General features: G+C 43.1%; 1 protein-coding gene and 1 long non-coding RNA gene across 2 annotated transcripts in view; one reads left to right on the forward strand and one right to left on the reverse strand.

Moving 5' to 3' along the window:
- The window catches only part of LOC310680387 (plasmanylethanolamine desaturase 1-like), a 32,932-nt gene extending 26,653 nt beyond the window's left edge, over positions 1-6,279 (forward strand). Inside the window, exons 4-6 of the mRNA XM_083447076.1 lie at positions 583-727; positions 2,025-2,237; positions 5,143-6,279. Coding sequence (XP_083303202.1) covers positions 583-727; positions 2,025-2,237; positions 5,143-5,264 — 480 coding nt within the window. The 3' untranslated portion in view covers positions 5,265-6,279. The remainder of the gene's footprint in view (positions 1-582; positions 728-2,024; positions 2,238-5,142) is intronic.
- Positions 1-14,027, reverse strand: part of LOC310680449 — a 421,426-nt gene that overhangs the window by 68,374 nt on the left and 339,025 nt on the right. The window lies entirely within an intron of this gene.

Here is a 14,027-nt window from a genome sequence, read left to right on the forward strand (position 1 = left end):
AAATGCATGCTTCACAGGAAAGATGCTAGTTCTGTCTATCTCAGGTGGAGAGGCCTTGAGCCATTCTTGCTGTTGTATCGCAACAGGCGAAACACAAAGGAGGTCTCCTCTACCAAGTTGAGGGTGAAGAAGCAAGTAGGAAATGAGATCAGCAGCCTATGAATATGAGTAGCACTTGGGGGAAGGTCAGCACAAGCTGGGTCAGAAAGGACAGTCTAGGAAACTTGGAGGTTCCTCTCTATTCTTTCCTATGCAGACACATCAGCCTCTAGTTCAAGCTGTGTTGCATCCCAGCACTTCCAGCCTCAGGCAAGCCCACCATATTTCAGTATGGGGAGAGAATAACCTCTGTTCTCCTAGCCCAAGTCACTGTGGCCTAGAACTTGAAAATAAACTAGTTGTCTGCTTGTGGAAAGAGAGAATTCTCTCCAGGTGACAGGCCAGGTTGGTAGGTCTCTTTTTGAGACCTAAATTAACTACGTAGGTAATTTGTGGGCAGGGGTATCTAGTAAAAATTTGTGCAGGCTATGGACTTCAAAGACTGACAGACATCTCCCCTGCCCCCTGTATTTACTTTTTAAGGCTTTTATCAGACCTTTCAGAGAACATCACATTGACCCAACAGCAATTACAAGACATGACTTCATAGAGACCAATGGAGATAACTGCATGTTGACGGTAGTTCCATTGGCAAACATGGCCTACAAACTGGTTTCTTTATCACCAGGTAAGTGACTATAAATCCATGGGTAAACTGGACTTGCAGCTTCCACGGTGTACAGTGAATAGGCCTTTGACCTCCGAAGAGACAGGCAGAATGTAGCTGTTTATACGAGAACAGCTGAGAAGGCTGAATGTGTTTGTGAGACAGACTGCCTTTCAGCCCCTGCAAGGAACCCAGAAGTGGTTTACAGTAGTTTTTATCTTTGTGGGTGGAGCAGTATAGTGTCAGAGCAAGAAAAAATAGTTGCAGGTTAGTAAAGGAGTAGAGTGGCATGAGAACTAACTTGCCACCATTTCAAAGATTTTTCTAGAATATTTAAACCATAAGTTGCAAGGTTTACATCAACCTAGTCTTAACCTGATATTTGAAGGTAGGAACCACTTCATCTAGTGTGTACTGTGGCAGAAGCAAAGGTAATCTGTAATATGCACCCATGTTAAAAGATGCATCTGGTGAGTGAACCAAGCCAAATACTAAAAGCGGTGGCCCAAAGCATCCCTCTAATTGCTAGCAAGTCTTACACTAGTAAAGGGAGAATGGGAAAGATAACTACCTTGAGATATTGTGATCATTTTCGCTTTGGAAGCAAAACAAAGCCTATTTGGAGCTACCCTGAGGATGTGGCTTGTAATCAAACATCCAACACAATTCTTTTATTTTATGAGTAGCTTAACATGGATGGAGAAAGGGTGCTTCCAGAATGGGGCTTGATATTGTTAACGGGTTGATCAGTTAGCACAAATGGGTTGTGGGCAATAGTGCTTTGCTTTCGTTTTTAGTTTATTGGGGTTTCCTTGGGAAGCTTAACGGTTGGAATATGGACGGATACTCTGACACCAGAGATGTTGTGCAGACACTGGAAAAATGGCCTGCATTGGGAGCACCCATCCCACCATGAACCGCCCATCTGGAAGCACCCCAAGAGAATGTTCCTGGCGTAGTTAAGTAGAACTTAAATGCCTATCAGTTTGAACTTGAAGGTCAGTTCACGCTTGGCATGGCAAATGTGCCCTGATGTTCACAGTGCCGAATGCCTCAAAGTGGGATGGGAAAACAATACAGTCTTGAGTGGTAAACAACACATGTCCTTATCAATAATTGGCTTGTTGAATCAGACAAAGTTCCCTCTATTCTGGTGTTGTACAATGAACTGCTTAAATGTAACCAAAATTTAGAAACAGTTCTGGGGGGGGTGTTTTTTTTGGGGGGGGAGACCTATGTGTCTTGGCACCTTCTGTTGCCAGCTTATTTCAGTGAGAGTCATGTAGATCCTACTCCCTCTTTTCTCCCCCCTTTCTAGAAGCATTACACCAATCGTGCCCTTGGGAGTGTTACGTCTTTGCCCTGGCTATATTTGGAACCTTGACAAACCAGATCCACAAGTGGTCTCACACCTACTTTGGTCTTCCTCGCTGGGTTATCTTCCTGCAAGACTGGCACGTTATCCTGCCACGCAAACACCACCGGATCCATCACGTGTCTCCTCATGAAACTTATTTCTGTATTACTACAGGTAAATAGAAGTGAAGCTCCTCTTTCATTGATGAGCAGAGTTCAGGCTTATGGGTTCTATTTTTTCTGCTTTTTTTAAAAAAAACTGAAACTGAAACCCACCAGCTGGAGCCAGATGCAACATGTGGAAAAATGTTAAGAGTCAAGGAACAGGGCAAATGTGCTCAGCCCCCAGGTATTTGCGACCATTACTGGAATCAAGCACATAGGCTTGTCAGCACAGTTACTCCTGCTCCCCCCCCCCCCCATGGTACACTGTGCCTTCCACCAGCTAAGGCTGGTGCACCTGCTATGACTCCTTTTGGACAGGTATAGCTTGCAATGCAGTTACCCAAACTCTTGGCGGTCGCCTGTAATGCATCACCTGTGCAGCTGCCATCTGAAACTTCAGCTACGCCAGCAACCAGAGCTGCTGACTGGGACCAATCAGTGGGGATATATCCTACACGTGCATTAGCAACTTGCTATTCCAACACGAGCCTGCTTGTACATTTCGATCTTTTTCGAGTCTCCTCTTCTGGGTGTCGACACCTTTTTGGAATGAGGCAGGCAGCGACTGCGGAGAGAACTGTCATTGCTGTGAGCTCCCCTTCTTCAGGGATGTTCACCTGCCATGGTGAGGAGGCGCTTTTGCCCACTGGAAGTGCATATGCTCTCTGCATTCAAAAACTCCCGGAGCCCATCAAGAGCCACTGTAATGTAAACAGTGCTAAGCTAGATGGACCCAGTGGTTTGACTCAGTATAACCATCAGCTTCCCATTGCACCAAACGGGGACCCTTTTCCCCCCAGGCTCTTCATTTCTGGTTGTTTTAACACTGCAATTCTATCCAATTTTTAAAAAATTGTTATGTATGATCTGGTAAGCAACCCTGGAATATATAATATTGAAGTAAATACAGTGGTACCTCGGGATGCGAACGGGATCCGTTCCGGAGCCCCATTTGCATCCTGAACATAACATAAGACATGATAGCACGTCTGCACGGGTCGCGTTTCGCCGGTTCCGCGCATGCGTGTGACATCATTTTGACCGTCTGTGCATGCACGAGCGGCGAAACCCAGAGGTAACATGCTCCGTTATTTCTGGGTCACTGCGGAGCGCAACCCGAATGCGCTCAACCTGAAGCGTATTTATCCCGAGGTATGACTGTACAGTGGTTCTTCAGGTTACATACGCTTCAGGTTACAGACTCCGCTAACCCAGAAATAGTGCTTCAGGTTAAGAACTTTGCTTCAGGATAAGAACAGAAATTGGGCTCCGGTGGTGCGGCAGCAGCAGGAGGCCCTATTAGCTAAAGTGGTGCTTCAGGTTAAGAACAGTTTCAGGCTAAGAACAGACCTCCGGAACGAATTAAATACTTAACCTGAGGTAAAGGTAAAGGTACCCCTGCCCATATGGGCCAATCGTGTGCGACTCTAGGGTTGTGCGCCCATCTCACTTAAGAGGCCGGGGGCCAGCGCTCTCCGGAGACACTTCCGGGTCACGTGGCCAGCGTGATGAAGCTGCTCTGGCGAGCCAGAGCCACACACGGAAACGCCATTTACCTTCCCGCTCAGTGATAACCTGAGGTATCACTGTATATAAAAATGTTTGTGAGCAGAAAGTGCTTCTTTGAGTACACACAACTGTGGGGCTAATGTTTTCATCCAGCGGTAGTTCTCTAGCGCCTTGCCTGGGTCTGGAGGGTCAACTTTTTAATGCGTGCAGGGAGCTGGTGCTGGAATGAGGGAGGTTGCACAGAGCAGAGCGCTACCCGTGAAAGTTTGGAATCCCTACATTTATTAAATCACATCTGTGTTACCGTCCTAATTACTAATTACAGTCCTAATTACTGTTTACAGCAATACTTTTACACTTAAGACATTCATAATCTGGGACTTGCAAATCAAACCACAATGGTTTACCATTGGAGCCAACATTCCGCCCCCCCCCCCGCCCATTCCTTTGAAAATTTTGACATGAAATAAATGGTATTGGGTATCATTGTTTCGACACTTGATCTTCCTATGTTTTGACAACAAGACATGATTCCAGGGTTTATATCTGATAGCTAGCATTCAGTGATATTCAACACCTGATGTTCAATGGACTGTTATATTTGATGGCTTGTGGCATTTGGTATTTTGACAGCTAACACTCATTCCAGCCCAGTCTAAATTACTCTTAATTTTGTCATACTAAAATTTGCTTTGTGGCCAGATTCCGATTTGAGATGTTGAGCGACTCCAGAGCTCTGTCCCCTCAACTAACTGCAAAGTTTATCTTTCCACATTTCCTGTCCTTCACTTTCCCTGCAAGGGGAGAGCAGCAGAGTGTATCAGGAACACCTCTTTCCCCTTGACGCAGCTACCGCAATATGTTCCCAATTTTAAAGGGGATCAGTTGCTGCTTTTGCATCACCTCTTCAAAATTGGACTTGGCATTCCAGTTTTCATTGGCGTGTAGCAACTAATTACAAATGCATGCTGGTTGAACAGGAGCTGTGTGTAAAAGTTGAATAAGCTGGTTGGCGTATGGAAACCCTGTACTAAATCAAACTTGGTTGACAGTTTGCATGGTTTGAAAGTAGCCCTTAAAAATGCGGTTAATGAGACTTGCGCTGTGTTGAACACTTTTAGTTTCAAAAATAAAGCTCCCATATAGGTGGAAAGCTTTAGAGTGCAATTGTTTATACACTTACCTGAAGCCAATCCTATTGAAGTTAATGGGATTGACATAGGTGACCTGCTTCTACCTGAACCTCCATAAGATGGGGGTACACACTGCTCCTGTTGAATGACCCAAATAATCATTTGCCTTGCATTTTACTTTTTTATTAGACTATCTTAAAACTAATTAATTCAATTATCTACAACTGCACTTCTTCATTTACAACTGCATTCTCCCTTTCTATCGTTTTCCAGGCTGGCTCAACTACCCGCTGGAGAAAATCAGATTTTGGAGGTTCCTCGAGATTATCATTCAAGGACTGACCGGAGAAAAACCGAGAGCAGATGACATGAAATGGGCCCAGAAAATAAAATAAACTCTTGCCAGGCTTCTGCAGTCCTTATACTTGTTGCCAATATTTTTAAAAGAAAAAAAGCCATCAGCCAAATTAAAGACTTGTAAAGAAATAATGGACTAAAGCACAATGCTTTTAAAAAGTGCTAACAGACTGCAGTTAAAGGACTCACTCTTCAAAATAATACTTGAAAATGCAAATGGCTAATTCCCATTTGTACGGAGCACCTTCTGTTAGCCACATCTGCTGATGTTGACCATTTTCGTCCTTGAGTCTCAAAAGCCATTAGTTGGAGAAGACAATGCACCATTTTCTAGTAAGATATGTCATTGGCACAGTAAAATGTGTTGTATCAACATGAATTACCACTTTGAAAACAGGGTTAAGACCAATGCGGAATAATGAAGATAAGCAGGCGAGCACTGTGTTTTTAAGGAGCAGGTTCAAACTGCATGGGGAAAAAAACAACAGCCAGAGGGGAAGGGAAGTTTATGAAATTGTCACCACTTCAATACATTTAATGTTTGGTACACCTTCCAGTTGCTTCATCTTGCTATCATGTCCAGTCTTAGTCTATGTGGTGTGCAACAGAACATTTGGGAGTCTCGTTCTGCTAGTGGATAAGGATCCTTATTGTCGTCTGTCTCCTGAAATAAACAAGTGTTTTTACTTCCTTGATATCTGAGCAGACTGTTGCTGTATAAGCCTGCAACTGACTTGGTAGCAACCTGGGAAGAAGAGCAGAACGTGTTCTGCGCAAGTGTCCAAACATAAAAGTCGCTTGTGTTAGGTTGTTTAGTGTTCAGCAGTTGGGATTCCTTTCAGTATGATTCCTCTTCCAATAATCATTGTTCAAAGTAGCTCTAGGAAATTGGGCACATGATTTATATGTTAGAAAGGGATAGGTTAATGGCGTGTATTTTTTAAAGGTGCTTGCTCATTCATGTAAATATTATAAAGCCTTAATCTTTTTGGTGTAACATGGATTAATATTTTAATGTGGTCTGAATGTATATAATATATTTATAACAAAGCAGTTCGATTATACTAATTGCATTTGTTCAGTCTCCTTGCAATTTCTATTTATATTGTGGTTTGAGGGTGCAACCTCATCTCTAGCAGGCAAATACAAATCAGAGAGCAATTTAATATATCATGCTGATCCTGACAAAACCCATGAAGCTGTGAGTGGATTTCCTGATTTGCACAGAATACTGTTGAAAAGTCAGTGTTCTAGAAAATAAATCCATCAGGGTAGATCTGTGGAACTCTGTGCCTCTACAGAACAATTAGAAATGTAGATATTTGTGCTGCAGTGGGTTGATTTAACTCAAGTTTCCCATTGAATACTTACTTCTTAATATAAATCTGATGGCCAAACACGGTTAACTTACAGATAAAATAGAGGTATTGCTTATGGTTTAATTCTTATAACCAAGCCTTTCCATCCCTTTGGGGCACTGTGTACATTTTGTGTGCTTTATTTTTATTTTACCTATATCACCCTTTGGCCTTCAGGACTTCCCAGTTCTCATCAACCTCAGCCAACATGACTGATTGTCATGGCCATTGGGAGTTGCAGGCCAGTAGCATCTGGGACAGTTTACCACTTCTGAACCATCTTGCTGTTATTAACAGGTTCCATGATATCTTTCGCTCTCTTTTTAGAAATGGTGTGACCTTCTAAATATTTGTCTATTGGGCTCCTTTATGAACCACACTTTAAGTTAGAAAATCCCAAAGCAGTTCACAAAGCAAACTCCCTTCAACCTCAAAACAGTGAATTCATATAGAGTTGGAAGGGGCCACGAGGGTCATCTAGTCCAACCCCCTAAATTGCCCAGTGTGGGACTCGAATCCACAACCCTGAGATTAAGAATCTCAGGCTCTACCAACTGAGCTAAGTTAAAACAATACCATAGACTTTTACATTTACAAAAACTTGTCATCATAATCAACACACCTTCCAGGCAAATAAAATAACCCAATGAAAGGGAAGGCATTATTTACCTTTGCATTCAGCTGATACTGCCAGACGGGTCTCTAAGATGACTGATCCAACAGCCTGGATTGGAATGATCTAACAACTTGGGAGTCGCTGCGTCATTAAACTTCAGATGATAGACTTGGACAACAGCCTGGATTGGAAGATTGGAATGGAGCCAGGGAAAGCTGGGCTGGCAAATACAGTTGAAAATATACAGAAATAAAGCTGTATTCGACAGACGAAAGGATATATGATTTTTGACATGACTGAGAATCATAGAGCCAGGGACGGAGAACTTTAAAGTGTTAAGATCAGGATGTGGAAAATATGAAAACGAGAGGAGGTAGGATTGAAGATTTGGAGATATGCTTCAGAGGTCCAGACTACGGGGAGCCCGGAAAAATTAATAATTACAATTTGGACTACAATTTGGTCTTTTCTTTTTAGGTTTTTTTTAAAAAATCAGATTATGATGTGGATATATTGATTGGCTATCTTTATTGGAAAATCAATAAAAATGACTTAATAAAATAAGATGGCTAATGGCTGTCAACACTTGTCCTGCATGTTCCGGACAGTTCAGGGATTGAAGTATCTGCTTTGCATGCAGAAGCAGGTAGGGCTGGGAGACCTCAACCTAAAACTGAGGAGAACCACTGTCAGTCAGTGACAGTGTAGACAGTACTGAGTTAAATGGACCAGTGGTCTGATTCAGTATAAAGCAGCTGTAGATGTTCAGTTCCTGGATGGGTGTGTGACCATTATGGAATTGTAGAATTGGAAGGTTTCCCGAGGCTCATCTGGTCCAACTCCCTGCAATGGAGGAATCTCAACTAAAGCATCCATGACAGATGGCCACCCAACCTCTGCTTGGAAACTTCCCAGGAAGGAGAGTCCACCACCTCCCAAGGGAAACAGTTCCACTGTCAAACAGTTCTTGCTGTCAGAAAGTTCTTTGTGATGTTAAGTCGGAATCTCCATTCTGGTAACTTAGAAGCCGTTGAATGTTCGGGTCCTACCCTCCAGAGCAAGAGAAAGGAAACTTGCTCCATCTTCTAGGTGATTGCTCTTTAGATATTTGAAGATGGCAATCGTATCTCCTCTCAATCTCTGCTTATTCAGGCTAAACATACCCGCCTGGGGATAAGCTGTGCCCTGCAGTCCATTAAAAGATAATAAACTGAGCTACCTGTTTATAAGTCTCTGTCCATTTGCATTTTTTTGTAGGAAGCATTTTTTATTTATTAAATCCATAAACCACTTTTCCCCACGAGGTGTAAGTCCCAAGGTGATTGTTAACAACAAAAACAGGACGACAATAGAAAGGGAATACAGATAATATCAGGAAGCGGCAAAAATATAAATAACCGAATGCAGATATAACTAGAGCTTCAAAAAGCCTGTGAGAACACAAATGTTTTAATTAGAAGAAGAAGAAGAGTTTGGATTTGATATCCTGCTTTATCACTACCCTAAGGAGTCTCAAAGCGGCTAACATTCTCCTTTCCCTTCCTCCCCCACAACAAACACTCTGTGAGGCGAGTGAGGCTGAGAGACTTCAAAGAAGTGTGACTGGCCCAAGGTCACCCAGCAGCTGCATGTGGAGGAGCAGGGAAGCGAAGCCGGTTCCCCAGATTACGAGTCTACTGCTCTTAACCACTACACCACACTGGCTCCCAGAAACAAGCAACAGAAACACATTGAAAATACAACCATCCATGCCTCCAGGGTGAGGGAATTCCAGAATAGGGCAACTAAGTCTGGAGGGCCAAAAGGTGATAGTTTTCCTCTTTTTTTTAACATGCAAATGAATATGGTGCTACAAAGAGTTGTAAGGTCACGTTATAAGAATTTCACATCCCCACACAGAGTGGTACCTGCCAGTGGGACAAGGAGGGACCCCTCTGCCAATCTCAGAACCTTGGCTGGCTGATACAAGGAAAGGCACCTTTTAGGTCCCAAGTTGAAGAGGCTTTTTGTATGGCAAACACCTTAAATTGAGCCCTGTAGCATATAAGCAGCCAGTGATCCTACAAAGTGAGTGCAATGTGGCACAGTATCAAAAGTCCCAGACATGGACCCTGACAACAGCATTCTGCACCAGCTGCAGTTTCTGGGCTGTCTTCCAGGGTAGCCCCATGTAGACTGCATTTCAGGACTCAAGACTGTTGCATGCAGAAGTGGACAAGCTATCACGATTCACAGACAGCCATAACTTGGGAACCAGTTGTGGACCTGAAAATAGGTTCTCCTTGCCGCTGAAGACATGTGGACTTCTGTTGACAAGGATGGATCTGGGAGCAACCCCCCTATCCCCAAAAGACCCTATTCCTCTAACTCTGTAAAAGGAATAAAACACCGTACCACCATAATGAGAACATTCATTATAAATGTGGGGGTAGGCACTCTTATTTTGTCAAAAGGAGAGTAGGAATGGTATTTGCAGTACCCCTTTTAGAAATCGTTTAATGAAAATCAGTTCGATTTCTATCAAACTTGCTGTCTGGTTTTCATCCTCTAACTCTCTTTGGAGGGGATAAATGGCTTATAAAGTGGATCGCTTTTCTTGTTGGCCGTTTAACACAATCTCGTCATTCTTAACATCGGAGATCTGGGACTGCGGGCGGTACAGCTGCAACTTTGGCATCAGTCATACTATAGATACATTTTGCCATTGTCTCTTACCGTTCCTTAGGTGAACAGGGACTCCTGTCGGCCACAGTTGGATATTGCAACGACTACATTAAAGGTTAAGTATCCAACTAGGTGCAAAAGGGTTTGGAAAGGGTAGGGTTTTCTCTTTCTCTTTGAATTCTTCTTTTTTCTTTCTCCTGCACACATTCACTATATCATAAATGGCCTCATAAAGTCTCCTTAGTTTCATTGTTTTTATTTTTGTTTATGCATTTTTACAATTTATATATACATCATACAGTATCCATCATTTATCCCTTTTGCTCAGACTTACCAGTCCATCTCTTCATAGCATTTTAGGTAGTCTCTTGTCTGCTGCATATTCTATTATTCCAATCCGTTTCGTCTCAAATATTCCTTTATTTAGTGCTATCTGCTGCTCTGAAGGTTATATTGACAGTTGTACCCTCTAAGATACTCTCCAGAACACTTCCACTCATCTCTTATCTGTGACTCATCCTTGTTTCTTTATTTCAGTCATAGTTACTAATTCTGTGTATTCTATCATTTTATTCTGCCAATTATTTTTCCTGGGTACCTCTTTTTTTATTTCCATTTCTTTGCATATACAACTCTAGCTGTGGCAGTCATGTATAAAAAGAGATTCAGTGCCTTTTTCGGCTCCTTTGTTCCAAAAGTGGTTTGCAGTGCAAATAATGTTTGAGCAATAAAAGCCCAATGCTATCCAACTAAGTCATGCTCAGACTGGAACCTCCCCCCACCCAAAAAAAAAAGAGGGGGAAAAAGGAGGAGGTGGGGGGGCAGGGCGGAACAGAGCAGGTTCTTTAAAAATTGTTGTGCCTAAGACATTTTGGTATTAAATTCCTTCATCAGGGCAAGACATCTTAGCAGCAGCTCACAAGGATAAAACTGCTGCAATGTGCTCCTTTGCTGATATTTGCTGACTAATATGGCTAAAATTAAGTAATGGCTCTGATCCAAGTATAATTTTGTCAGGTACTACCCAGAGTCTCTTTTGCTGCATGTAAGTAGCTGTGCAGCTTTTTGGATCATGCCCATGATGTGAAAAAAAACATTTAATCAATTGATTTATGGGAGAAAGTTTTAGCAAGGAGTCATGCATGTAGTGGGGGGGGGAATAATTTCTGTGTGAAGTGTTTCTAACTAACACTGCCTTCAACACTTCCCACATTTGGGTATTTTAAACCGTTCACCTTCATTTGGGTCTGTCAATATTTTCATATACACCAACCATTTTAGATACAGATCTTCCAGATGAAGATCTTCATGCATATGTTTTCGAGGTGGAAATCATCAAGACGCTCTTACATTGCAGGTGCTTGGCCCTACTACATGCATATCAAGGTGTGTGTTTAAGGTCAGGGTGTCACCGTGTGTAGGCCATGGAATCCTATTGCCTCTGGATTAGAGTTTAGGAAAACAAGGCAGAAAGAACTAGACTCTGAGCCCAGTGCATTGGAAAGTTTGCTCGTTCAAAGCCCCATTGGAATCAGCAGAGCAGTGCAACAGCACGCTTGTTTAAAGATGTTTGGCAGGGGATCTTCTCCTGGGATTGTGGCCTCCATCATCTTAGTTTACTGTCAGTGAAGAGTTGGAAAGAAAGGCCTGGGACCTTCTGTCCTTAACTGCATACCTTTCCATAGGCCACATGCTAGTGCATGGGCAGAACAGAATGAGTCTGTATAGCAGGCTGCATTCCAGACATGGAGAAGTCAGAGGTTTCTACACATTCATGTCTCCATTCAGGCAAGAACCATTATTGCAGTCCAAGAACACATTCCAACTAGGCGAAAGCGGTTGAAGGGGGCATGGAGCGGTGGCAGTGACAGGTGGGGCTTGGAGCAAGTCCTGAGGTCTGGATACAGAGGCCTGAATAATGCACACATCAAGTTTTTAAAATGAACTGGAATGGTATGTTTCAAATTCAAGGAAATTGGCTCCTTTGACAAATACAGAAACCTGAACAGTACACGCTTTGTGACAGGTCTCACTGTCTCACCATCACATCAAGCTTGACAGGCAATGGGGTTTAGCGGTTAGAGTAAATGTTGACTATAGACCAGGAAGACCCAAGTCTTTTTCCCAGATAGCACAGTTGCTTGTTTGTTGAGCACTTAAATAACCAACAAACAAGATATATTTGCATAGGTACAATCTATATCACTGGAGTAAATGGAAAGCCCTCTACAAATTTTTATTTGATTATATTACCTGACTTGCACTTTTGATTTATTCTTAGGCAGTGGCTTGAGAGTGCAACCCAGTGCATACTGAAGCCGGGAGTAAGTCTAATAATTGAATACAGTGAATCCTACTTCTAGTAAATATGCATAGAATTCCACTGTTAAACTCTCAATTTATCCAGGATTTCAGCAAGTTTGAGGCTGACTGTTTGGGGCCCTGACTGACTCTGCTAAAGCCTGACTGAGGCTACTAAACAGACCCCTGGGCTGAGGTATTACTTAGGTGCATGTATGTTGTTGCTCTTATTCATTTTTTGCATCAATTTTAGATTTTCTTATGATTTCATTGGAAATTGTTTAGCTAGGATATGGGTACTTTTGCTGTTTTACTGTCTACGACAACGTTTGTTATGTTTGTAATTATGTAAGCCTCCTTGAGGCCGTGGAAGACAGGCGTGCCTGGCGTGCTCTGGTCCATGGAGTCACGAAGAGTTGGACACGAGTAATCGACTAAACAACAACAAGCCTCCTTGAGCATGGCTTGAACTATGGAAAGGTGGCATATAAATAAAAGGATGTATGTGTGTGGATAGAGAAAAGCTTTTCTCCCTTTCTCAGAAGTCTAGAAATGAAGCTCAATGAAGATTCAGGAGAGAAACACAGCGCATAGTGAAAACTATGAATTTTGCTCACACATTTGTTTTTTAAAGGGCAGCATGAGCGGTTCTGTGTTACAGCGGGAGACCCTGAGGATCTGGGCCTGACATATCTCAGGAAGTCTCTCTTCCCCACAGAAATCTATCTGCCTACCTTTAACCCCCAGGGGTGGAGAGGATGTGACCTTGTAGATATTGCTGGGCTGCAACACATATCAGCCCTAGACAGCAAGACCTGGATTTCTGAAGCAGGGTTCCCCAATTCAAGTCCCTTCGCGTAAGGATGAGGAATCTGGCCCTCCAGGTTCTGTTGGACTCCAGGTACCATCAGCTTCAGCCCAAATGGTCAATGACAGTGTTCAAGAATGATGTGGGCCACAGGTTATACAGCCCTGGCTCAGAGTCCTCCCTGATCAGGTGCGATGGGCAGAACAATGTGCTCCCGGCCCAACCCGAGTTTGGAATTAGCAGCCTTACAGCATTTTTCTAAATATCTTCAGGTGTAATCAGTAGTAGACTCGCAATGAAAAGTGCAGCTGAACACCCTAGTTACTTAAAGATGCGGATTTTCACAAAACTCACAAACTGGTCCATAGACCCAAAATTCTATTTTCCCCCTTCCTACTTATAAATTGTGGCCAGGGATTCATTGGGATTCAGGGATTCATTGGGATTCAGGGATTCAGGCTGGGGACTCTGGCAGCTGGCTTTCAGTGTCTTGAAAAGGTAGCAATTGTTTAACTTATTATTTTATTTTATTTTAAACTGCCAGGGAGGGCGGGACTGGTGCAAGAAACAAAACAAAACAAAACAAAACAAAATCTTCGATGGCCTTGGGCTCCTAAACTTTTTGGGTGGTGGGGGTGCCATCTGCCTTGAAGAAGTAAATGGTCTTGGGCTGACCTTGTCCTGTAAATGAATGCTATTATTTTGCAAGAGAGCTAATATGTCACCTGCAGACCTGCGCCAAAGTTTTTTTTGCAGTTGTTTTGCAGCGAAAACCCAGTGCTTTGCAGCACCCCACACAAACGGAGTTATTGATCCTTCAAACATGGGGCTTGTACCTAACATGAACTACCCTCTGATGGCTTTAAAAGAGGATTGGGCATGGAGAATATGCTTTTGAACACCAGTGGCTGTAAACCAACGGGAGGGGAAAATGCCCTTGTGGTCCAGTCCTAATCCGTGGCTCCCCCGCACCTGGTTGGCCCCTGTGAGAACAGGATGCTGGCCTAGTCGGGCCGCACGGGCTCTTTTGTTATGTTCTGACGTCTCGCCCTCC

This window comes from Podarcis tiliguerta (genome assembly GCF_965153285.1).
Source record: "Podarcis tiliguerta genome assembly, chromosome: 6".
Classification (NCBI taxonomy): Eukaryota; Metazoa; Chordata; class Lepidosauria; order Squamata; family Lacertidae; genus Podarcis; species Podarcis tiliguerta.